At 44.4% G+C, this 23408-nt stretch overlaps 1 protein-coding gene across 6 annotated transcripts in view; it reads left to right on the top strand.

The window, feature by feature from the left end:
* Positions 1 to 23408, top strand: part of LOC126536548 (centromere protein I-like) — a 74492-nt gene that overhangs the window by 19280 nt on the left and 31804 nt on the right. For 5 of the 6 annotated variants that reach the window (XM_055074080.1, XM_055074082.2, XM_055074083.2 and 2 more), the window contains 4 exons: positions 748 to 843; positions 7741 to 7833; positions 14632 to 14694; positions 21865 to 21988. In XM_055074080.1, coding sequence (XP_054930055.1) covers positions 748 to 843; positions 7741 to 7833; positions 14632 to 14694; positions 21865 to 21988 — 376 coding nt within the window. The remainder of the gene's footprint in view (positions 1 to 747; positions 844 to 7740; positions 7834 to 14631; positions 14695 to 21864; positions 21989 to 23408) is intronic. The other variant, XM_055074081.1, reaches the window with a different exon arrangement.

The following is a 23408-nucleotide window of genomic DNA, read 5'->3' as shown; positions in this document are numbered from 1 at the left end:
GCTTGCCTGATTTTTGGAGTAAAAAATTAGTAGCAATTCAACCTTTAATCAATTAATCAAGAGGTTAGTCCATCAGATGCCCAGTCCTACTGGTATTGTGTCCCAGCTTCTAGTGCCGAAAGGCAATGATAGCAGTCGCACCACACATTGGCACACTCCCCACTCCCCCCATTTCCTACCAAACAAAGCCTGTTCTGGGTTATGGCATCCTCGAGCATTGGGCGTAGCGCAATGCCCTGGAAGGCAGTTGCTGTGACAGAATGCTAGCTCCACTTGTAAGGAACGCTCCTGCTCAATCCCGGAGATGCCAAGACGTGGCAGTGCGAGTACTTAGAAGGGTGATGGTTTGGGCTAGTTGGTTTTTCATTTTAGATTGTGTGGTGCAGCGTGAAGCAGGGACAAGGGACGCAAGGAAAATATGAGGATAAGTCGCTTCTCGTTTTTTCCTTGCGTCCCTTGTCCCTGCTTCGCGCTGCACTGCACAATCTAAAGTGTGGGTACACCAGTCTGAGGCAAAGTGAAAGTGGCAACAAGGCTGCTCGGTTCGAAAACGGGAAATGGACGCACATTGTTGCCAGCGTTGGGACGCTGCAGTACCGATACTTTGTTGTTTTAATAACTTCGATAGTGCTGTGGACGCTGCATTGTCTGGGTGCAATTGATATTTTTTATTATTGCTGTCTGCATTGTTCTGCAGCGTCATCTTGCTCCTCTTACAGTCTGATTGCCTGTGTTGTGACTTTTCAGCCTTACGACGACGAGCTCCTGTACCTTGCCCATGTTCTTGAGAGATGCCGTCCTGTTCCAGAAAGCGACAAGGCTGTCAAAGACGAGGTGAATGCGGTCTGTCATTTGCTTTTAAGCAAATCTTACGACGAGGGTACCACCATGAATATCGTCAGATACAGGGTGTTCGGGGTAATGACATTTTTAGGTGAAAGACAAAAGGAGGCCATAAATTCAGCAAAACAGTTGATTGAATGCATGGAAAAGGGACGTAAAGATGAAACAATGACAAGGGAACCTCACTCAAAAAAGGCACCCTCAGCATCCACAACTGCCTTGAGGCAGCTTGCAAATCTGGCACATGCGACCTTGACGGTGTTTCGAGGGACGGCCACAAAAGTTACCTGAATCTTGTCAATCGACAGGTTGATGGTGCTACTGGCATTGCTGTTGGTTACCTGCTCAACTTCTCACCAGACATAATAATTTGTAGGGTTACAATCAGAGTAGTTCGGGGGCCAGACGTTGGGATCAGTGAAATCGTAAATGTTCTCGTTGTTTTCTCAGCAGTATGACAGGGAGCCGAGTCTCGTTGGCACACGTAAGTTCCTCTGGCAACTGCCCTTACCACCCAAGGTTTCACAACAGCATACAGCATCCTACATAGGTGCGTGTTCAAATTTAACCGTGAGTCCCTGAGGAAAGACGTATGGAGCCACCACATTACCCTCACTGGAGACTCATCCAAACACCATCACATTTTGGGCAAATTTGGTCTCCATGACATGTGGAACACAAAACTTTATTTTCAGCCACAGCTTCATAGTCTCCATTGCACTTCTGCTGTTCATGTCGCATCGCTTTTGCAGCGTTCAAGGTGCACGGAAGGGCCACTCACCAGGCGCCATAGCAAATCTTTATTATACGCTAGAAGTTGTCACGCGTCCTCTAGGGAGCGTTCTGCCACAAAAATGTTTAGAATTGGCTCATTAATAGCCAAGGTAAAAATATTTCAATGTCACGAACCCATGATTTCAGGAGACGAGCTTCACCAGAAACATTGATGCTCTCTCCACTTGCCCCGTCTAGCCTCCGCAAGCGAAATTCCTTCCCTGTGTTCTCACATACCGGACCTCGAGGATCTCGCACACGTCACGGGACCCGCCTTCATTTTCTTTCTCCTTACTTTTTTGCAGCACGGTGCACTTCTGCTGACCGCGTCGCGTGCGAGCTGTTGCGATTGTCTCGTTTCGTGCAGCACATGATTTTGCATGTTGTGCAAGAGGAAACCTGAATAGAGGTGTGTCTTTGCTACACGAATACTGAGGCAGACACGAGCGGATCACAGAGCATGATCCCGCAGTCGAACACGGTAGAAAATGACATACTGTATTTACTCGCATAATGATCGCATCCCTGAATTTTGTCGTTGAAATTAGATTTTTTCATCTCCCGTGTAAGGATTAACCCCGAACTTGCCGCAGCGATATGTCGTGTGCCAAGTCTAGCTAATAATGATTGCGCTTACCATCTGTCTAATGCTACGCGAACGACTCTTCAAGACAAACCAAGCGGTCTGCACGCACCAAACATTCTTGAGTAGATGCCTCACTTCATTACTTTCATCACTTTCCGCACTTCCATGACAAAAAGAGGTACAACCCAGAAGTTTGCTTTCCCTCGCAGTTGTGGGGAAACCCGACGGTGCGGCTCCATCCAACCGCTCTTCCTACCGTGACCGCGCTGCTTCGGACGAGCCGTCGACACCCCCCTGCAAAAAATGATCTTGGCCCGCCTGCAGCGCTTGCTCAGACAGCCAATCAGAGGCTCTTCTGCCCTCATTGTGCAAAATGACGAAAGTGCAAGTTGTCTCGGTGCTTTTCTCGTCCATTGTGTGTGTACCTTGTGGGCCTTCTCCCACAGTGTTGCTGTGATGAAGCGGCAGAATTTGCCTTTCGTCGTGAAGCTTGAAATCATAAGTCGGGTCGAACGCGGTGAGAAGTCGGATGTGTCCCCGCAGCGTGAGTGATTCCGAGGAACCCTCAGGACGATCTTAAAGAATAAGAGGGAAATTAGGGCTAAAGCGGCCAAACTCTCGCCCCGGTGCCCGTGGCACCCGACACGTACACACGGCCATGTACGAGTGGTTCATCCGAAATTGCTTCAGCCATGCCGGCTTCCGCGTGCTCGGTGATGACTGTAAATTCTGGTGAATGCGACGCAGCCGTTGCCGGTGTTGCCGAAACTTGGAGCGAGCTGTCAGAATTTCCGGAAGCTGTTGACGAATCAACAGTGGACAAGTTTGTGAGTGCAAATGATAGTGTCGCGACGACGGGAGAGCTCGAAAACGAAGATACGGCGCGCACAACTGGCAGCAGCATCCAGCGGAGCCCTGGACTAAGGGCAACCGATCGTTGTGCTAAAAGATGGACGATTCCATCTGAAGATCGCAGAAGACCAGCGAATCTAGAGCTGATAAAGTTTTTCACTCACTCACTCACATTCACTACATTGCCGACATCGTACCGAGCACAAATGAAAGTGGGCACAATGAGGAAATCAACGATGGCCCTTTGCCTACATCCTCCGAAGTGATTGGTGCACTCGCACTAGTCCGGTGCTTCTGCGCAAATGCGGAAGGTTGCAGCCTCAGCTGCTCCCAACTCCTTAGACAATGTGGGGAAGTGCGTGTGTCACAGGCAGCGAAATTGCCCAAGCAGAAAGAAATGTAGGACTATTTCATGCGAAACTAAGCTAGTTTCATCAATAAAGTGATCTTATAAATGGTATGTGCTTTTATGACATCCAATTCTTCAGCAGGCTTATATCGAATTATGCTCTATATCGAACTGATCTGCGTTTTTTTGCAAGTTCGATATAGCCGGGTTCGACTGTACTAGCAACATATTGCACATATAACCGATGTTGGTTTGAATAATTCTCGAAGTCACTTGTCACCACGAGCGATGTCGCCACGCAAACACATGTATGTAGGCGTACTAGCATGTGTACGTCATCTTCGGGCTTGGAGTGCGGCACCCGTGAAGCAAAGGGAAAACGGCGTTTGGTTTCAAATTTTCAGATCTTTACGCGGCGCGTAATGATCTAGTACTTTGCAGACACGATTATTATCAGGCATTGTGTGCTCTGCGCTTGTCAGCTCAAAATGACCAGACCTGGTGAGGGGCTGTCCTCTAAGCAGCTGTTTTGATTGCGCAATTTGGCTGCCCGGCATGGATCATCATGATCCAGGTAACTCCTCTGTAATATTTTGGTGGCTTCTTTACATCTATTGCAGTTACTTTTGATTTGATGGGTTTATCAGAAACAAAATAATAAGATTATGTGTGAATTAAAGCAATGTTGATATGATAGGTACCAGGCAGGGTAGGTATTCACCACAAGAATTGGGCAGCAGGTTCTGGAAAAAAATTAATTATAATTCTTGCAAATGTCCACCAAATGAATGTAGTTAGGGAATATACAGTGCCTAGAGTGTTAAGATCCATTCAAATTGGCTTCGTAAATAATCTTGGAAAAACATGCATTTTGTGCACACACATCAATCCTTTAAAGCACAATGTGAAGACCACCGATGCGAAAGCGTCCGTTGCTTCATCATGGCTGCAGACCCAACATGTTGTACAACCAATTTCAGCCACGTACCTATTGCTTTTGAGTGTAAAAGTGCGTTGTAGAAGTAGAAGGCCACTTTCGAAGCAACTTTCCTAACTTCTAAGTCACTAAAATGTTGCCACTTGTTCTGTCACACCACTAAAGAAGGTTGCCAGTGGCTAAATGGAAAAATCTGTTGCTAAACAGACAAGGAAGTTGCTAAATCTAGCGATAACATCTCTAAAATGGAAACACTGATCGTTTAGCCTTTGCTTAATGTTAGAACATAATTCGAGAAGTTCAAATGCAACACTAAACCTTGCTCTCACTTTCAATGTTTTGTCCTTAGGCAAAACTACCAATTTTTGTATTATTTTGTTGTGTTTTACTACACAAACACTTGTTCTTAGCTGTGTCACATGGAGCCACGTGATTAAACCCCCTGCCTTTCCTTATACTTCTCTTTCTCCCACCGTGCAGCAATTTAGGTTCATATGTATTGCAGTAAAACCTCATTAATTCATAAAATGTGATAACTCGGGCTATTCCTCAGGTCCGTGCAGGTATATGCATTATTTAATGCTATCAAGCTCTTGTTACAGAGAAACCTCGTTAAACCGTAGTTGGCCGGAGCTCGGAAAAAGTACGTACTAAACAGTAGTACTGTTTAAACGAAATATCATGAGATTGCCCACTTACCTGTCGAGAATGGAACTCAGAGGGAGTGCGATGAAAGGGGAAAAAGAACATGCAGTATTGATTCACTTCGCGCGACAAAAAAGTGTTATTTTCGTTTGATGCCGTGGCGACCTAGCACGACGACAGCGGCCTCAAACTTACTGAAGCTGCGTGCCAGCTTTTCAGCCAGCCCCCTCTTCTCGGCAAACACACGCATGGCAGATTCCTCGTTGGCGTTACGTATTCTTCGTGCACGCGCGCAGTAGTGCTGCTGAAGTCCCGGGGGCGCCTTTTTCATTGCCGGGTGCCGGAGTTTGGAATACTTTTCGTTTGGAATAGAGTTACGTTATCACGCTCCTGTTCTCATCGCGACGATTGCATTCATGAGGCTGACGTAACGTGCAGCTTATGCCCCTGTCGGGGCTGAATCGCCTGTGCTGTCGCTTTCCGTGTCGTCCTCATCACTGTCGCTAGTCGACACTTCGGCAACAACAGAGGCAACTAGTGTGAAAAGTCGAACCTCGTAGCTGACATGTCTTCGCGGTCGCAGCAGTGCTGCCTAGCAACTTTGCATTCCAAATGCCACACACCGTGGTCAACAGCAGATCCCTGTCGCGTGCCAGCGCCGACTTCTTCGTGTCACGTTCGACAGCACGGACGATGTCTAATTTTTCTATGCTGGGCACCTGGCGTCTTTTATATCCCAGCTTCGGAATGACGCGGGTCCTTGTTTGCACGACGTCATAATGCTCTCTGGCACGGCGTCGAAATGATGTTGATGTGGCTTCACGCTCAAACGCACAGGGCGCTTGGAGGCCGTTGTTCCGATCTCTGAGGCTTGTTATTCTGCCGGGCTGACCGATGGAAACGACGCACCACCGTGTTTGCGCGATGAAAAGTTCAAACACTACGTTTTAACTGATGCGTACACAATAAGCTGGTACAGTTTATGCAGATACAAAACACATTATGTTCAATGGCCGCTGAGTTGGGGATCTGACTTTACTACTTTTAAAACGAAATTACTGTTTAAGAGGGTACGGTTTAACGAGGTTTTACTGTAATATAGACGTGTCTGGCCGGCAAGCACTGCGAATTTGCAACACAAAAGAGCAATAACGGCTCTAGCGTCCAACTGAAACGAAGCAGTGGAGTCCGAATTGCATAGTCATCAATGGAAATCGTACATTAATGACAGGAACGCTAAATCACTGTGCTTATTTATTTGTGCCCTTAAAGCCTTTATTCTTCCATTCACCGCCATGCATAACACCACGTATAACTGCGTAGCCGCCATCCATGATCGCGTCGATAGCGAACGGTGTTTCGTCTGCAGTGGTTGTGGCTACATCGCGATTAACGGACAATCTGTTGGTGAACAGCTCGCTGGCGAAAAACTGATTGCGATGAGCGCACCTTAGTGATAAGCGTGTCTCGGGTGAAGGCACATGCCACTGCTGCACTGCAAGAGCCAATCAGTCACGAGATGAGAATTTCAGCTTCAACATTGCTTTTGTACAAAATATAAACAAGATTTGTTCATTCATTCAACAAATAAAAGCATGTTGCCGAAGTAAGCACTTGTTCAATGTTTTCTTGATACCCCTCGATAATTCAACATGCACTTAAATCGTGCACTTCATTCACATTATGATGCACATTCATGTACTTCATGTGAACGTGCACTTCACGTTCATACGTTTTCCTGAGTAATATACTTTGCATTTTTCTGCTAGTACCTTTGTTAACCCTTCGATAGGGGTGGCTGTATGTGTGCGGAAACAAAAATAGTATACGCCGAATGGGGGTTGATGTAAACATACTGTGCGAATGGCACGCCTGGAATTTCCACCACATTGCAGGGAGGCAGAGTTCAGGAGATGTACCATTTCTTGTGTAGCTAAGAACGTTTAAACTTGCGTTTCTATCTGGTGCACAGAAAACATGTTTAAAAATCTAATTTCACGTTTGTTTACTTTTGGGACTGTGATGATGAGTGTGACGTTTCGTGATCTTGATATATGGCTGTGAAGTTTGTCAGCCATTCTCGAGGTCTGCAGATAGTGACTTGTATATTTTGTTGCATTTCACTAAAGAAGTAATGCTGGGGTCCCACTAGCATAGTTTACTGCTGGGTGGGCACTTGCATGCATGCAGCCATCTTGCAATGGCTGCACCTGATGCCTGTTCTTCTACAAATTATTCCTGCATTGCTTCTTGAAAGTCAGTCTAGGAACTGAGTAGCTGGCCAAGATTGCTGCACAAGAGCTCATTTTTGTTAAAGAACTACCTGTGACTGCCTTAATTTCAGAACCAGGATCTTGGTTTGAGATGGTGCTTGCTGGCTTCTGTTTTAAGCACTAAAACCATGAGTCTCCGATACAGCTGCTGCCTTTTTTTACACCTCAGAAATGGGGTTCCTGTGTGACTGAAGTATTGGCCAAATGCATTTTTTGTAGTTTTATGACAAAATAGGTTGTTTTGTAGCTCTCAAGTTAACAATAAAAGGGGTGAAACCCCTGAGAGGTGTATTTCGCAGCAAGAATTAGGCTTTCATATGGCTGAAAACTTATGGTTTGAAGTGCTGCATACAAAAAGTGTAGTATGTTAATTTATTTTTTCCTATTTGAGTTTCAGTTTGTGCTGGCGCTGGTGTGTTTACTGCCTCAGCTGAGACGAGATACAATGACCTGCCTTGCATATTTGCTTTTCTCTGTTCAGAAGCTGGATGCTGTTGGGTCACAATGGGAAGCACACATGCATAAGCTGCAAGAGGAGCTGTTTGGAAGAGTCAGGCATCCCTACCGTGCGAAGGTTTAACATTTACGCTTCTGTTTATTTTTATTTTTTTTTTCATTGTCCATCCTGCTGCATGAACTTTCTGCTTGATTTGCGGTTTGTTTGACGATGCCATGAGGCATAGTTTTACGTGTAGACCTGAACAGGGCAGTTAAATTGACTTGTCGCGTTTAGTCATGCATTATGGACTATGCAAATTCACGAAAAAATTGCACAGATAGATTTACATGCATCTGTGGGGAAAAAAAGTATAAAAAAAAAAGATACGTTGCAGTAATAAGCGTTCAGCTCTCTTGAACGATATTACTTAGTTTGCGGAGTGTAAATGCTGAGAGTTCACTCTGATTTTAGGTTTCTGTAAGGGGTGTGCAAATACCGAATAGTAGATTTCAAATCAAATATTGAATCGAATCAAGAAAGGATAGCCAAATATGGAATCAAATATTAAGCATAAGAAAATGATACACAAAGCTTTATGCTTACAAATTTTGTGCAAGAAAACACTGTGCTGCACATGCTCAGGAGTTTACTCAGATTATGTGACAAGAATGTTGCTAGCTATCAGGAACTTAGGTATCTAGGAATGGAGATGTAAGGTATTGTTTACTCTTGTTAAAGGGAACACCAAATTAGCATGCCAGTACTGATAACAACTCAGTTCATATCTGATGGTTTGGAAAAATACTTTTTTTATCAATAGAATGCCTGTCAAATAGAATCAAGGGCTTTTTTTCTTCTGAAGCTAAAGAAATAGAGGGATATGTTGCCCTGAATACCAGTGAGGTTTTCATATTAATATTAAGCCATAACTGGGCTTAATGGCAATCTTTGATATCTTAAAAAGTTTTGCTTTTCAGTTTTCTTCCAGAAAACAAAGGTTTTTTCATCTTTATCGCGGGTGCTTTCATTGGGCTATCATCAGCTTGTTAAGGCCAATCTGAAAGACAGATAAAAGCAGGGGCCATGCATCACGTGACTCGGCACCGCATCACGCAGTCATTGGCATAGCATCGGTTGACTGCGGTCAGCACCAATGGTTAAGAGCAGCGCATTTACACTTTCATGTTCGGCATCATTTGCTGCCTGTTATATGTTCTCGAATCAAGAGGACCACGGCAAATACACGCAACACCCCGCCCCCCTTCGTTCTGTTTGCATCCATATACTGTTAATGTGCATGATTCTTGGTGGTGTCCGAAACCCGGCCACTAAAAGTGCCCTGCAGGTGCTTGCCATGCTGGAGCTGCTTATCGCAGCTCTTTACCTGCTGTAAAGCTTTTGTTTGGTGCTTGTGCTGCTCACGCAAGGGAGGCCCACACACTAGCTTCGTCTTAGTGCCTTTTATCTTTAGGTTCACTTGAATTGGTGACTGCAGACTAGATATGGAACCTAATAGTGGCTTCATGAAAGAGGATGCACCATTGTACATCCCTCTTTCTATGTCGTCATCATCCCTCATCACACCATTATGTCCTCGTTCCCCGTCCCCCTATGTAGAGCAGCAGGCTAGAGCGCGTTAGTTAGCTCAGGCCGACCTCTCTGCCTTCTTTCAAATAAATTGTCTCTCTCTCATATACCGTCCGTGTAAACGGCGTCTGCAGCCGGGAGGTGAGTGCGCTAGTCATATGACATTTTCTAGCCCACATAGTGTATCCAATGCTAGTCTTGTTACGGGTTGCCGAGGGGCGGTCATACATTGTTTCTGCAAAGATGGCGGCTGTGAACAACGGTCCCCCCACACACTCGCTTTCGTCGGTGAGGCGGTTTATTGGCTTTCTAAGTGCTGTGTGACAGCTGCGAATAGATTTGCATTAAATCAGTGTGAAACCGTAACTTTAGTCGCCGACACTTGACGATGTGCCGCTCTGATTACGCCTAATGGGCTAGACAATGTGGCAAATGGTGTTGCTGTAGTGAAAATTGGCCGTTGGCCAGTGTGGTAATGGGTAACAAGCCATTGCGGAAAGCTTGTTGCTAATACATTCCAACAGGTGGCTCATCGGTGATCGGCTGTGAGATCATGCATATGGCCTGGTTAGACTGACGGCCTTTAAGTGCCTGTGATGCAGGCTCTTTTTCTTTAATTGTTGCAGACGGTTCTCCGAGGCGCTTCGCCTCGGAGAACTCAATTGAGGACAAAGCCATTTCTTACAAAACGCGCACGACACTTTAATGCAACGAACGAAAATAAACACATAAAATAACCACAATAAACATAAAAAGATAAATAACACATAAATAAACACATAATATAACCACTCAATGAAAAACTCATGACCAGAAATAAAATACAGTAAGAACTATAAGAGTAGCCACAGCACTCGAGTTAGGGGCAGATTATGAGTGTGAGTGCACGCAACAGTTCGACCCAGACAGGCGGAAATGAGGCGGCGAAGGTAGTGGCATTGGTCTCACCACAATATCGATGTAGTTGACCGATGAGCCAACGACCAGAGCACAGCTCCAGCTTGGAGAGGGGACACGGGCAGCTTGGTGGCCCAGGCAGATAGAGGCAGCGTCTCAGCTGGGCAGCTGCGTGCCAACTCCGACCCATAGCTCTACTGCTCACTCTCTGCGAGCGGGTGCAGAAGTTTGCCGGCCATAGGTAGCCATCCATGCTTGGGAGGAGTAGTGACGCCTTGGAATGGGAGGGCAGGAGGCCTTGGTCATGTGATGCCCTGAAGGCACGGGTCCGGAAATACGGCGGTCTGTCTTCAGCTCCGGGCCTGGTGGACAATCTTCACCCTTGCATTGCTTTCTCAAACTCTCCCCCTCTTCCACCAGCACACCTCGTTTTCCTGCCAATCTGGCGAATTCGCCTTTTGCTGATTCGCCCCCTGGGAACCCTGCAGTTTCCCTATTGGGTCATTTTCCTTTTTATCTTTTTTGCACCCTGCGTTCATGTGCATAATGCTCCTCGATGTCGTCGTCTTCCATTCAGTACTGGATTTGCCCCCAGACATACACCCTTTGTCATTCTCTTCTTTTCTTATCCTTCCACGACACTATATTCGTGCACTTCGCACACCACAGCGGCGTATGAGGTACAATCTACGTGCCTTATGGTGGCTAATCGAACCAATCTTCGTACATGCACTCGCACTTTCCACGTGCAATGCTCTTGTAGTACCCTCTGTCTGCATTGCGTTAATCATTTCAAATGGTATTGTCGATATAGATGAACCTTGTACTGATAAAGAGTGTGTGTCATGGAAAAGATGTGCACGTCAAAGCATCAAGCACGGCTGAGTCTTTTATTGGACATTTGAAGAATAGAAAGTCGAATAGTAAATATTGAACTCGCAAATCGAATTATTCGGACGTTTGCTATTCAATTCTAAATCGAATAATGTGTATTCACACACCCCTAGTTTTCGTGAATGCTTATCTGTTTCACAGAAATTGAAAAGTGGCAAAGGTTATTCATCTTTGTTGTCTGAAGTATTCACTGACAGTGATTTGCGATTTGTGCGAACTTGTGCAGAAAAAGCAGTTTCAATATTTCTTTCAGATTGTTACAACTCACTTGTATAGTATCCTTCTTTTTCACTATTTTGGTGAGCCAATGTTGCCCTAAAAAAATGTTTGTTTCTACGGCAGTGAGGTACCTTGCAGAGCAAGCTCACAGGGATCCTGCATCACCTTTTTTTATTGTTTCCCAAAATTTAGAACATATTGTAGTGAGTGCTATGCATTCAAATGTACTCCCACAAAAATGTTTGAAAAGGACTTAATAATAATGGAGCATAAAGACCACAATGTCCACCTTCCCCATAACTCCCTAACATAATGTTTACTGTCTACTGGGGCAGCGTGAACAGTAGTGCCCTTCCATGGCTCCTTTGTTATTTTTTTCTATTTTTTTTAAGGGTTGCACTTGTGGCACCCCTTCAAGATTAGTGTCTGCTAAAGGCGGCCATTAGCGGTGGCAGGACGGGCGGGGCAAGGTAATCAATGCCGTTGACCTGTTTGCATGAAGATTGGACGATTGTGCACCCGTACGTGACCCTTCACTTGGGACGAGAAGAAAGGGGATTAGCCGAGGGGCCAGATATTTATTAATTATATCATTAGAAGCCAACAAACAGACGCCAAGGACAACACAGGGGAAGTTGTACTTACTAATTGAATTAAAGGGCCCCTGAAACGGTTCCGACAAATTTTGTAGACGCGTAGGGTACAGCTTAAGTAGAACATTCACACCACAATTTAAGTGAAGCGTTACGTATTAATGGAGCTACAAGCGATTAGAAGTTACCCTCCTCCCTAGTCATGCTTTTCCTCCTCAACTCGTTCGCCGAGCGATCGGGGCTAAGCTCCGCCTTCACTGGTTTCGCGTCACGATGCGACGTCACATCGTCCACTTCCGGTTGTTTTGGAGCCCGCCTCCGCCAGCGTGAAACCTCTCCGCTAGCCGTTAAACAAAGCGCTAATATTGCTCTAAGCAAGTGTCAAAGATTTTAAACATTTATAGAAACAAAGTGTTGATGATTACACTCCTGCGAAAAATACACACCAGCAGCCAAAGAAGAATACAGTTCGTTACTGCTACTGTGTATGGTTGAGCTCTGTGCCACCAGGTGGCTGCACCGTGCAGACCATTCGCATTTGCGATTCTGCTCATACCATGGCTCATCCCGTTACGGCACAGTCAAGCGGCCAGACCCTGTCCCCTTGCGCTTGCATTTGCCCTAATACCGGACTCGCGAAACGCTATTGCGTTCGTAATCTTCCAGTGTAAAGTGACGGCCACAAACGCGCAAACCCTGGCACCGATCGGATAGCGGCAGTCCGATGCGCAGCAGCCAGCTCGCTCGTATGCTGCCTTGCAGAGGGACAGGATCTCGCAGCTTGACATATTGCCAGTCGCTGCGTTTGCAGTCCACAAAGCAACAAAGTTGAATCATGGTGCTCGCGAAAAGACTGAGACCGACTCTGACCGCGGAGCTCTCGTCAAAATGGAGTACGTTGTAACACAAGCAGACGACACTTGCTGTGTGCCGGAAGTGCTTAATTGTAGTGAAAAATCGTTCTTGTGCATTCTCTTTATGTTACTTTCTGTTTATAAAAACAAATTAACTAACATTCCAACTATTACGAAGATCATTTGTTTACCATAAAGTTGGAAAAATTATTGATCACGCGCCCTGGTCAGCCAATCGGATAGCTCGCCCCACTGACGTCATATGGGTGATTTTCGTCATATGGGTCGGGGCGGCTTAAAATTCCGCCGAGCAGCGTGCTCCGATCAGCAGCGATGTGCATTTTTAAAACCTTATAATAAATTACACGCTTTGCGCGGAGCACTTAGATGTGTCAATTAATGATCAGAAGGACCTACTCTAACGACTCAGTACGTTTGTAGAAAATCGTCAAAATCGTTTCAGGGTCCCTTTAAAATAATGATAAATTAATGGAATTGAAAGTGGATGAGAAAACAACTTGCCGCAGGTGGGGAACATTACCACATCTTTGCATTATGCCTGTCATGCTCTACCAATTGAGCTCACATGCGTAATGCGAAGACGTGTGATCGTTCCCCTCCTGCGGCAAGTTGTTTCTTTATTCACTTCTATTTCCATTAATTTATCATTTCTTTAATTCAATTAGTAAGTACAAGTAATTTCCCCTGTGCTGTCCTTGGTGTTTTTGTTTATTGACTTATAATACGATTAATAAAAATTGGGCCCCTTGGTTAACCACCTTTCTTGTCATTCATTACATAACGGGGTTCTCGAGTCCGGCAACATTGATGCCTTCAGATAGCACGTGTGAGTTTATTGACCAGTTGCCTTCACCAAAAAAGATCACATACTCACGACGCCTGCGGCAGAAGGGATGTTTCACAACCACCGCCAAGGTTTGTGAGTTGTGGTGCTGGCTAACACTCTCAGTAATTCTACCTAATAGTAACACATAAATATCCTAGAAACTGGATGGGAAAACGGCACCGCGGTAGCTCAGTTGGTAGAGAATTGCATGCGTAATACAAAGACGGGGGATCGTTCCCCACCTTTGGCAAGTTGTTTTTTCAACCACTTTCACTTCCATTGATTTATCATTTCTTTAATTCAATTAGTAAGTACAAGTAATTTCCTCTGCGTTGACCTTGGTGTATTTGTTTGTTCGCTTCTTATGATGCCTTCATCAGGGATGTAGCGGTAAACCCAGTGCTTGCTCGCTTTGAAGGCGGAGCTCGGTAGCCTTTCTTGCAAGCTCCTTAGCTTTTGCCTGCATAAGCTCCACACTCACAGCTTCATATGCAGCTCGCTGTTGGCGTATGAACTCCGTCAGGGCGAGTTCGATTTCCGGGAATGTCTCACTCTTCAGGCCGCGAAAGCTTCTTCGCGTTCTGCTGCACACGAAAAGGGCTTCCTTCTGTCAACGCCATGATAAACAAGATGCACTTCGCAAAGCGTGGTTTGCGTGTGTGCTGCCAAGGTGCAAACTCAATAATAAAGAAACAATGCTATAGTGACGCAGCAAAAACGAAACCAAGCTGTAGCCATGCAGCAATAAGGAAGCCAAGCCGTAGCAGCGCAGCAATAACGAAGTCAAGCCATAGCCACGCAGCAATAACAAAACCAAAACTTCTAGCCCAAATTTCTGACTGAAATTTTTGTTCGGATCCACATATAGTACGAGGCGAAAATGTGGGACGCTAATAATAGTAAAAAAAAACCTCGTGTTATACGTGGGTTATTACGGTAATTCATTATGTGGACAGGCTTGCTTTGCGAGGCATTCTTTCTGTGGGATGAAAACGGAGAATAGACAGGCAGTGTAAGTTATTTTGTCTCGTTGTTCTTGCAGGAGCTAGGAGTGCGGTGTATTGGCATCAACACCAGCAGTAAGCACCTGCTGGAAGCCTTCGAGGTATGCTTCTACTAAGATATTGCATTCTACTCAATGAGCGGTTTTTAGTGATACCAGTGAAGTACCCCCCTCCTCTCTTTGTTTTTTTCCCTCGCATCTTAAACAGCTGCACTCGAAAAAAAAAACGCAGCTTTCTTGTTTCTGCATATAGGGTGTGTCTCCTCCCATATTGTGACTTAAGAGAAATACAGCTCCGTCATGATTTATGGTCCTGGTGCAGCTTAATTTAAAAGTTATTCTAAGAAAGACAGAAGTTCATAAATACCTATGTAACCTTGAAGGGAATAAATATTTCTAAAGCAAAAAATGTTCCAGCAACATTTCTCATTTGACCACTGTTAATCACTTGAAAAGTAATATTCTGCAAGTTTAGCATTTGTTTATTTGGCCTTTCAGCTTATTTGATGATGTTGATTTGCTCCTATGGTTGCCTGTAAATTTCTATGTCAAAAATTGTTCTTGCTTCTTTTTTTGCTTGTAGTGTAGATTGCAAGAGTACTTGTAAACAGCATGCATTGTAACATGCATCAACAGTGTCTTCATCTAGGTTCCTACTGCTGCTCATAACAACAGGGGTTGAGAGAGGGGGTAGTGGTAGGCTATGTCTCACCTTTGCCTGTATGTGTGCAAGCTCTGACGTTGTGCAGGGTCAGGTCTCACATTATTTCCACACCAGTTTGCTTCATTCAATTGTGGAAAAATGTCCTACTGTGAACACTTCTACACTTCCATAAAACAATCTTTAAAGAGGCCCTGCAACACTTCTTTATCAATATCAGGAAATGCATTTGACATTAACATGTACTGGTACAGTAAACCTTCAATAAATTTAATTCTGATATCTCAAAATATTGGTTAGTTCAAAAAGTTTTTTCAGCCATGGTTCCAACCCGTGTTTTCACCTCTATTCTTGAAAAGCTTTTGCAGCTGATTCTGGATATCACAACATCTCAATTTTGAAATTACAATTAAAGCTAAATACATAACTAAGTCTGTAAAATCTGCAATTTGCTTCATTATATCAGAATTTTGTTCAATTGAAGTTTGATCTTTTATGCAAATAAGTGGTTGTCAATGAATATTCTTACATTGAAGGGGCTGCAAAATTTTCTGAATTATTGTGCAGTCGTAAAAAGGAAGCTTGAAGAAGAAAAAAATCACTTTGTTGAATTTGAGAGTCGGCAATAAAAGATACGATTTCATGCCACGTCGATGATACCGTATTTATTCGAATCTAGGCCAATAGTTTTTTTCAAATAATCATATTCTGAACTCTAGGGTTGGCTTAGATTCGAGGATTTTTAAAAACGCGCCAGCTTTTCATTGAAACTGCTAAATATGGTGCATAGCTAGCACCATCTAGACAAGTCAGTGTCGCAGCTACTACTAGCCGTGCCAGTAGCCAACCGCACAGAAGCGAGGTCGCCACTTTGACCTGCGTCGTGTCGGCCGTATTGGTGCAGTGTACTAGAATAGGGGCAGTATGACCACGAAGCGCTCTTCGTTGAGACGCTTCATGTAGATAGCATGAGATGGCGCTGTAGGAACATGGGCTGCTAAGAAAGCCATAAAGAAACGTCAGGAAGCCTCCAGGGAATACTGCTATTCCAAAAGTAAGGGAGAACCCGAAGCAGAAGTAGAGAGAAAATGGGTAAACTACATAAAAGGCAGAAGGGAAGCATCCTATTTGATCAACGAGAAAATCAAGACAGAAGGGTCCCAATGGCTGTCAGAAGTAAGCAATAAAAAAGATAAACAGCTAGGAAATTCTGGCAACATCTGAACTCCTTGGGTAATAGATCAAGCCTAGAGCAGAGGTGCAGTATATAGTTACAGCTCAAGGTGCTCGGTTAGGAGATGAGGCAATGGAGCATATAGGAACCATGACACGGGAAAAATTTGCAGAACAGAGAAATGGTACGTGCAGTATGTCAGAGAGGGACATCCCGGTCAATCCACTGCTTTTGCTTGGACAAAGAGAGTGGGATGTACCAAGTAGCACATCGGCAGGTCCGGATAGTATTCCAATTATGTTAATAAAGAGATTGGGCCCGAAATCTAGGAAAGCATTAAGGGAGGTGGTGAGAAAAATGCAAATGGATGGCAAAGTACATGATCATGATTAAATCGATAATTGAGGAATTGAAAAGTTAGAATTGCCCTGCACAACGTACTACTGGTAACATCACTTCCAGTGCTTGTCGAAACCGTGCCACAGTGCTACAGCTCTGTGCTCTCACTTAGAAAGCAATGGTTCTGACATCTTATTAACAGAAACTTGGCTTAACTCAGACGATGCTGATCACAAAATAATGTTTCCTCCCCACTAGAAATCTTGTGGATTTGTCTTCCTTCACAGGCGCACAAGTGCCTGCTTGGGGTATGTTACAAAGCGCCAGATCATACGAGCTCGTTCATTTCAGACTTGACCGATAACCTCAGTGCAATTAAACGGAAATTCCAAACAGCTCATATCTTCCTTTTGGACAACTTCAACTATCCTGACATCGACTGGAAAAACCTAACATCCCGTTCTACTGACTCTAATGAATTCATAGAGCTTAGTCTAGATTTCTCATTTGTCCAGATATTAAAACAACCTACCTATGGTGAAAACATCTTTGATTTGATCCTTACGACTGCTCCCGAGTTTATCAGCCCAGTGTCTTTTAGCCTTTTCGCTGTCGGACCTTTCTGGCCGTGACGCACCCCCAATGTCGGCTTGGTTTCAGGGAACGAGCATAACAGGGAATGAACATAGCAATTTATTTTTTATTATGATTGGTAAACAAATAACATAGCCCATGCAATATGCACATTTCAATGTTCTGCAGCTTTTATTAGTAAACATCATCATCATCAGCCTGGCTATAACATCCGTTCAACATCCGAATCTGATGATGCGGAACTCATCTCTTCGTCGCGTAAGACGCTGTCCGAGTCCAAATCCGAGCTCGGCTCGTATTCTGAATCGTAAGAGCCACCGCTCCAATGAACAGACGAAGGTCTCGCGCCGCTCAGCTATCTGAAAGTAACCGCGCGCAGGGAGGATGCGCTTTCAGTCGCCCGCGCAACGGAGATAAATGGGACGTTGCATGATCAAGAAGAGGGAGATGGAAAAAGGCTAAAACAAAGTTCGAAGGGCTTTACGTTTACTGCTGCAAGTCGGAAGCGAGGGTGCGGCGAGAGAGCGAAAGCAGCAATCGAGTCACTCTTTTCGAAGAGGCAACGGCGACGCGTGCGCCTGAACTTGACGCGCCGTAGCAGACGCGCCAACAGAAGAAAAATAAAAACCTTCAAACCGGCGGAGATGGCAGAACAACCCTTGAACCCATAACCACACGCGCGCGACGCATGATCCAGCGAACGCGGAGCCACCACGCCACTCGGCAAAAAGAGAGGGGGGCGTGGCAGTCGCACCGTACTCTTCAATACATGTATTAACATAGGTCGGGGCGAAAATACGAACTTGTAGGAAGAGTCAACAGATGGCGTGGCCACGTCCAGGAGCGCCAGCGTTGCGCTCAGGCGCGAAATTTTGAACGCGCGATAGAGAACGTACCGGTACGTCAGTGACACTGTGGGGGGGAAGCGCGATGACGTACCGGTACGTCCGTGACAGCGAAAGGGTTAATGAAGGATTTAGTGACCGTCTGCTTCTCGAATTCACAAATACGTCTTTTTATCAGCGTACCACAAGGCCCAAACAAATCTTAGATTATAAAAAAAGAGACTACGATGCCATCAACCTCGGTTTAGAAAACTTTTGCCACACATATATTCCTACTTTTTCTGGCAGACCGGTCAATGAAAACTGTAGTTTATTTAAAGGAATATTAACTGAGCTTGTTCACTCTTACATACCGCAAATTTCCTTCCGGGTTAATATATCAAAGCCTTGGTTTCACAGGTCTTTGCGCACGCTAAAGAACAAAAAGAAACGTTTATTTAGGAAAGCAAAACCGTTAAGAACCCCACAATCATGGCTTACCCACAAAGCAGCTGATCAAAAATACTGTTAAGCTGTACGCAAAGCTAAACACGCGTTCTATTCATGTGATCTTCAATCTCTTATCAAGAATAACTCATCAAAATTCTGGAAGACCATATCACCGTAAAACAAGGATGCTCATATCTCACAAGACGACATCGGGACACCCATAAGGGAACAAGAGTGCCCGTTTGTTTTTGACACTTTCTTTATATCTGTCTTTATTCAAGAAGACCATTCCAGTATCCCACAGCTAACCGATGTCCACTATCAGTACACGGAACCTATAAACGTGACTGCTGCTGGAATTGCATCTTTAATTAACCTCAAGTTATCAACTTGCTGTGGCATTGACGGCATTAATGCTAAAATCCTTAAGAACACAGTAAATCATTCCAGCATTATCCTTTGTAACATATTCGAGCAATCATTGTCTACCGGGGAAATACCTGATAATTGGAAAATCACTAAAGTTATTCCCATTTTTAAAGCCGGTGATAGAAATCATGTCAGTAACTATCACCCTATATCTCTAACCTGAATGCAGTAACTTCTTTTTCCCAAACCAGCATGGATTTAGGAAAGGATATTCGTGTGACACACAGGTAATAGAATTCACCAGCGAACTTTTTTCTAACATGGATGAAGGTTTCCTGACTGACTGCATTTTTCTTGTCTACTCCAAGGCATTTGATCGCGTTCCACACTCCCGCCCAATAGCTAAACTATCGTTGTTGCACTTACATTCTTCAACAATCTCACGGCTGCATAATTTCCTGTCATTTCGTAAGCAGTTCACCGTCGTCGACGGATATTCATCCGATTTAACTGACGTCTCCTCCGGTGTTCCCCAAGGCAGCTTCTTGGGTCCATTACTGTTTTTAATCTACATCAATGACCTGCCGTCTAACACTACTTCAACCATTAGACTTTTCGCAGACGACTGCATAATATATAGGAAAATTAGCTCACCCTCTGAACACCTTGAACTTCAGAACGACTTAGATCAAATCACTAACTGGTGCACATCGCGGCAAATGACGCTGAATCCTGACAAATGCAGAACTGCGACTTTTACCCGCAAAAAGATGCCTTCAGCCTTCCCATACTCACTAAATTCTAAACCTTGTGCACATGTGACTTCATACAAGTACCTTGGCGTGTATCTCACTGTAAATCTTTGCTGAAAGACTCACAATAATAACATTACCGCCAAAGCATCGTGCACTCTTGGCTATCTGAAACGTAATCTTCGAGATGCCCCATTACCCACTCGAAAACTAGCCTATCAGACTTTTGTTCGTCCTCAACTTGAATCCGCCTCGCCCATATGGTCACCGCATCAGGCTTATCTAATACAATCACTTGAACGAATTCAGAACCGCGCGGTACATTTTATAACCAGGAAACATGACCAACAGACTAGTGTTACTAACCTGAAGTTCTCGCTATCACTCCCAACACTAGAGCTGTGAAAGAAGGTAGCTTTGCTTTGTCTCTTCCACAAAATAATTCATAGTCAGCATCCTACTACCCTTCCCCTTACCGAACCACATCGTACATCCCGTCGTCTTTGTAATAGCCACACCTTTAGGTGCATATTTTGCCAAACCACGGCTTTTAATTCATCAGCGCTTCCACGTGCCATAAGCTACTGGAATGATCTTCCTGATTGCATCGTTGCCATTCATGACTCTGCAGCCTTCAAAGACCAAGTACTGCTCTGGTTTTCTTAGCTGTTTCACTGCCTTGTACTTTGTTAGTCACCCTTCTGGCCGCCATTTCAGTGTTCCTTCAGAGATTGCATATACTGTGCAATATTCTTCTGGCCTTATATTTATAACTTTATTACTTCTCTGCGTCCTGTGAAACTGTTACTCATTGTATAATGATGCATGAGCTGCTTTTCTTGTATCCTTCATTTTTTGTACATGCCCCCCTCACACAATACTCGTATTTGGAGCCTGTGAGTGTTTTGAATAAATAAATAAGTAAACAAATAAATAAATAAATAAACACATTTGACTTTCCAGTGGGGGGGGGATGACTTAAATTATGGAGAGGGAGTGGCGTAGGCTCTCCCAGTCCCCTCCCAGAGTTCAAGCACTGCGAATATATATCTTTTTGCACTTCTGTTTTTGTTTGAGGTTGCCATCTGATGACTTCTGTGGGCACTAAGCACGGTCGTCCATGACGGCCAAGATTTACGGCACTGCGCAACGCGACATGCTAACTTGGGTGCCGTGAGCCATGCCAATGCATTGCACTCGACGCGATCTGCACTGCATGTGCTGGCACTCATAACCACACTATTATGGCACAACCTCCTTGCGATTTGTTTATAAGTGATTACTGTCAAGATATCCATGAGGAATGTTCTGGGAATTCGTTAATTCATTTTTACTGCTTAAACGAAATTCGGGATTTGATGAAGTTTTTCGCTGCAAGTGCAATTTCCTTATGTCATTGCTACTACGATTTTGAAGTCGAAAGAAACTGTCCTTGACTTGCTGAAGAAAGGGACAAATTCCCAACGAAAGCAGCTTAAAGATTGAAACTAACAGACTACTTTTACTATAGATAAATGTGTTTTTGAGGATTGCAAAGCTCCTGCAAAAGGTTTCAAATTTAAGTAGCCAACCGATTTTTCTCAGTTGCTTGCACTTGCCTGTGGCACCGCTACCTACTCCATAAAACTATATAAATGTTCTGTGGTAAAACTGACTTGTACGACCTCTGTTGAATCAATTCGTAACGGTGACCTAAATTTCAGGCACCATACTGGATCTTGCTCGATATTTTGGATGCGATGCTTAAGCAATTTCACAAAAAAGAGAATGTGGCAGCTATCTACAAAGCTTTTGTAATTTAGGTTGTCACTTCACATCCATGTGATTTTAAAGCAAAACTTTTTTGCGTCATTCAAAACGTATCTTTGTGGCATTGATTGGATTGTGTGGAGAGCAGTTCCACTCGGTGAACATAACTTTCGATATCATACCAACCTGGACTACAGCTGAGGTTATGCTGGCAAGCTGTGGCAGCAGAATGGACATGAAAGCTTCGCTCATTCTAATTGCAAGCTTCACATTGTTTAAGGCTTTCAGTTGTCGTGTCACCATGAAAAAAAAAAGTTAACTCTTGATCTGCTCACAGAATGTGTGTTTCTGGTCCCCAAGAGGCATCCCCTTGACCTGATGACAGTGCTTTTGAATCCGGAGATATTGAAGGCCATGGCCAGCGAGGGAAAGCATCGCCAGATAGACTACTTTCAGAGCCACTTGCGGATGGCACTCAATGATGGTGAGTTGCTTGACCGCCTGAATTGCTTCATTCCCTTGCAACGGTGCCTTGTGCCTTAAATATTAAGTTAGGTTGGTATGTGACACACAAGAATGCCAAATATGCACATGTATACATCATTATCGTTAAGCTGAAAGCTTGGTAAGCCAGGAAGGACTTAAAGATTAAAGATGACTAGCGAAGACACCTGAACATTCCCACACCAGCTCTACATGGTCTCAAGCACATTAAAAGGACCCTGAAATGATTTTGCCAATGGTGTACAAGCTTACTGAATCGGCAGGGTAAGTCATTCTGGTTAGCAAGGGGCCCTAACCCTGAATTACTTTTTTATTCCTGAAATCCTGAACCCTTAAAGGGCCCTGAACCACTTTTATTGAAGTGTAGAAAGGCATTTGAAATGAAAATAGGCTATTTCAGAAATACTTTGCTGCCAAGAGTACTTCAATGCGTTCAGCAGTAGCAAAGTTAATGGCAATCAAACAGAGCCTCCGCTGTGTTCCCGTTCCTTCTTCAATGCCTTGCACTGGAAAGGCTACGACAGAATGGAGCGTGCCCACAACGCTCCACCTTCTAAATGTCACCATGGCATGCAGTTCAAATTTCATTTTGGATGTTAACATAGACACTACAACTTCCGATTTTGGTGCCTACGACATGCTAAACATAAGCCAAATCCGGTGGTCCTCAGCGAGCTGCAGTGCACTTCGTCACTGGACTTGTGGCGGCACCCCGCGGTGGCGGCAGTATCTACACTACAAAGCTGACTACAGCTACCAATAGCAGCTACATGTGGGAGTCTGCTTTATTATGAAATAAAGCGTCCAGAAGAGAGTGAGGAACAGGCTTCTGTTGAAAAGAGAGCGTTTGAGCGAGAGGTGACTTCGCGCTCCACTTATCACTCAGGCAAGTGATACGATCAACTACCCATGTTACGTGATTGGAAATGCTTGAAGCATGCCGCTGCATTAAGCTTACTTTGAATAGCATACCTATAGATAGTAACTTGTGTACCCTTAAAAATAAGTACACATATACAATAAATGTAGATGTTTCTTCAAACCAATGGCATACTTCCGCCTGAGAATGCGGATCGTCTACTACAGCTCGATAGGATGCAGAGGGGGTTCTCACATGAGAATAGGAGCAGCGATGTCTTCTTTGATGGCAGGAACATGAAATGTACCAGTGCTCTATTATGCTCATCTTGGATTGTAGGTGTGTGCAGGGAATAAACTGCAGTGACTACATGCTGTAGATTGCACGGGTGCTGCATGTCAATGTCAACACCTACTTCCTTGATCAACACAGCGATTACCCGCAGTTTTGAAAAGAAAGGCGATTTTAGCTGTAACCATAGGTTCAGCATTTGTCAGAGTGTAGGTTTTGTACATAATCTGCCCAGAATGGTAGCAGAAAA

This window comes from Dermacentor andersoni, chromosome 4, assembly GCF_023375885.2.
Source record: "Dermacentor andersoni chromosome 4, qqDerAnde1_hic_scaffold, whole genome shotgun sequence".
Lineage (NCBI taxonomy): Eukaryota > Metazoa > Arthropoda > Arachnida > Ixodida > Ixodidae > Dermacentor > Dermacentor andersoni.
This window is presented reverse-complemented; position numbering and strand designations above follow the sequence as displayed.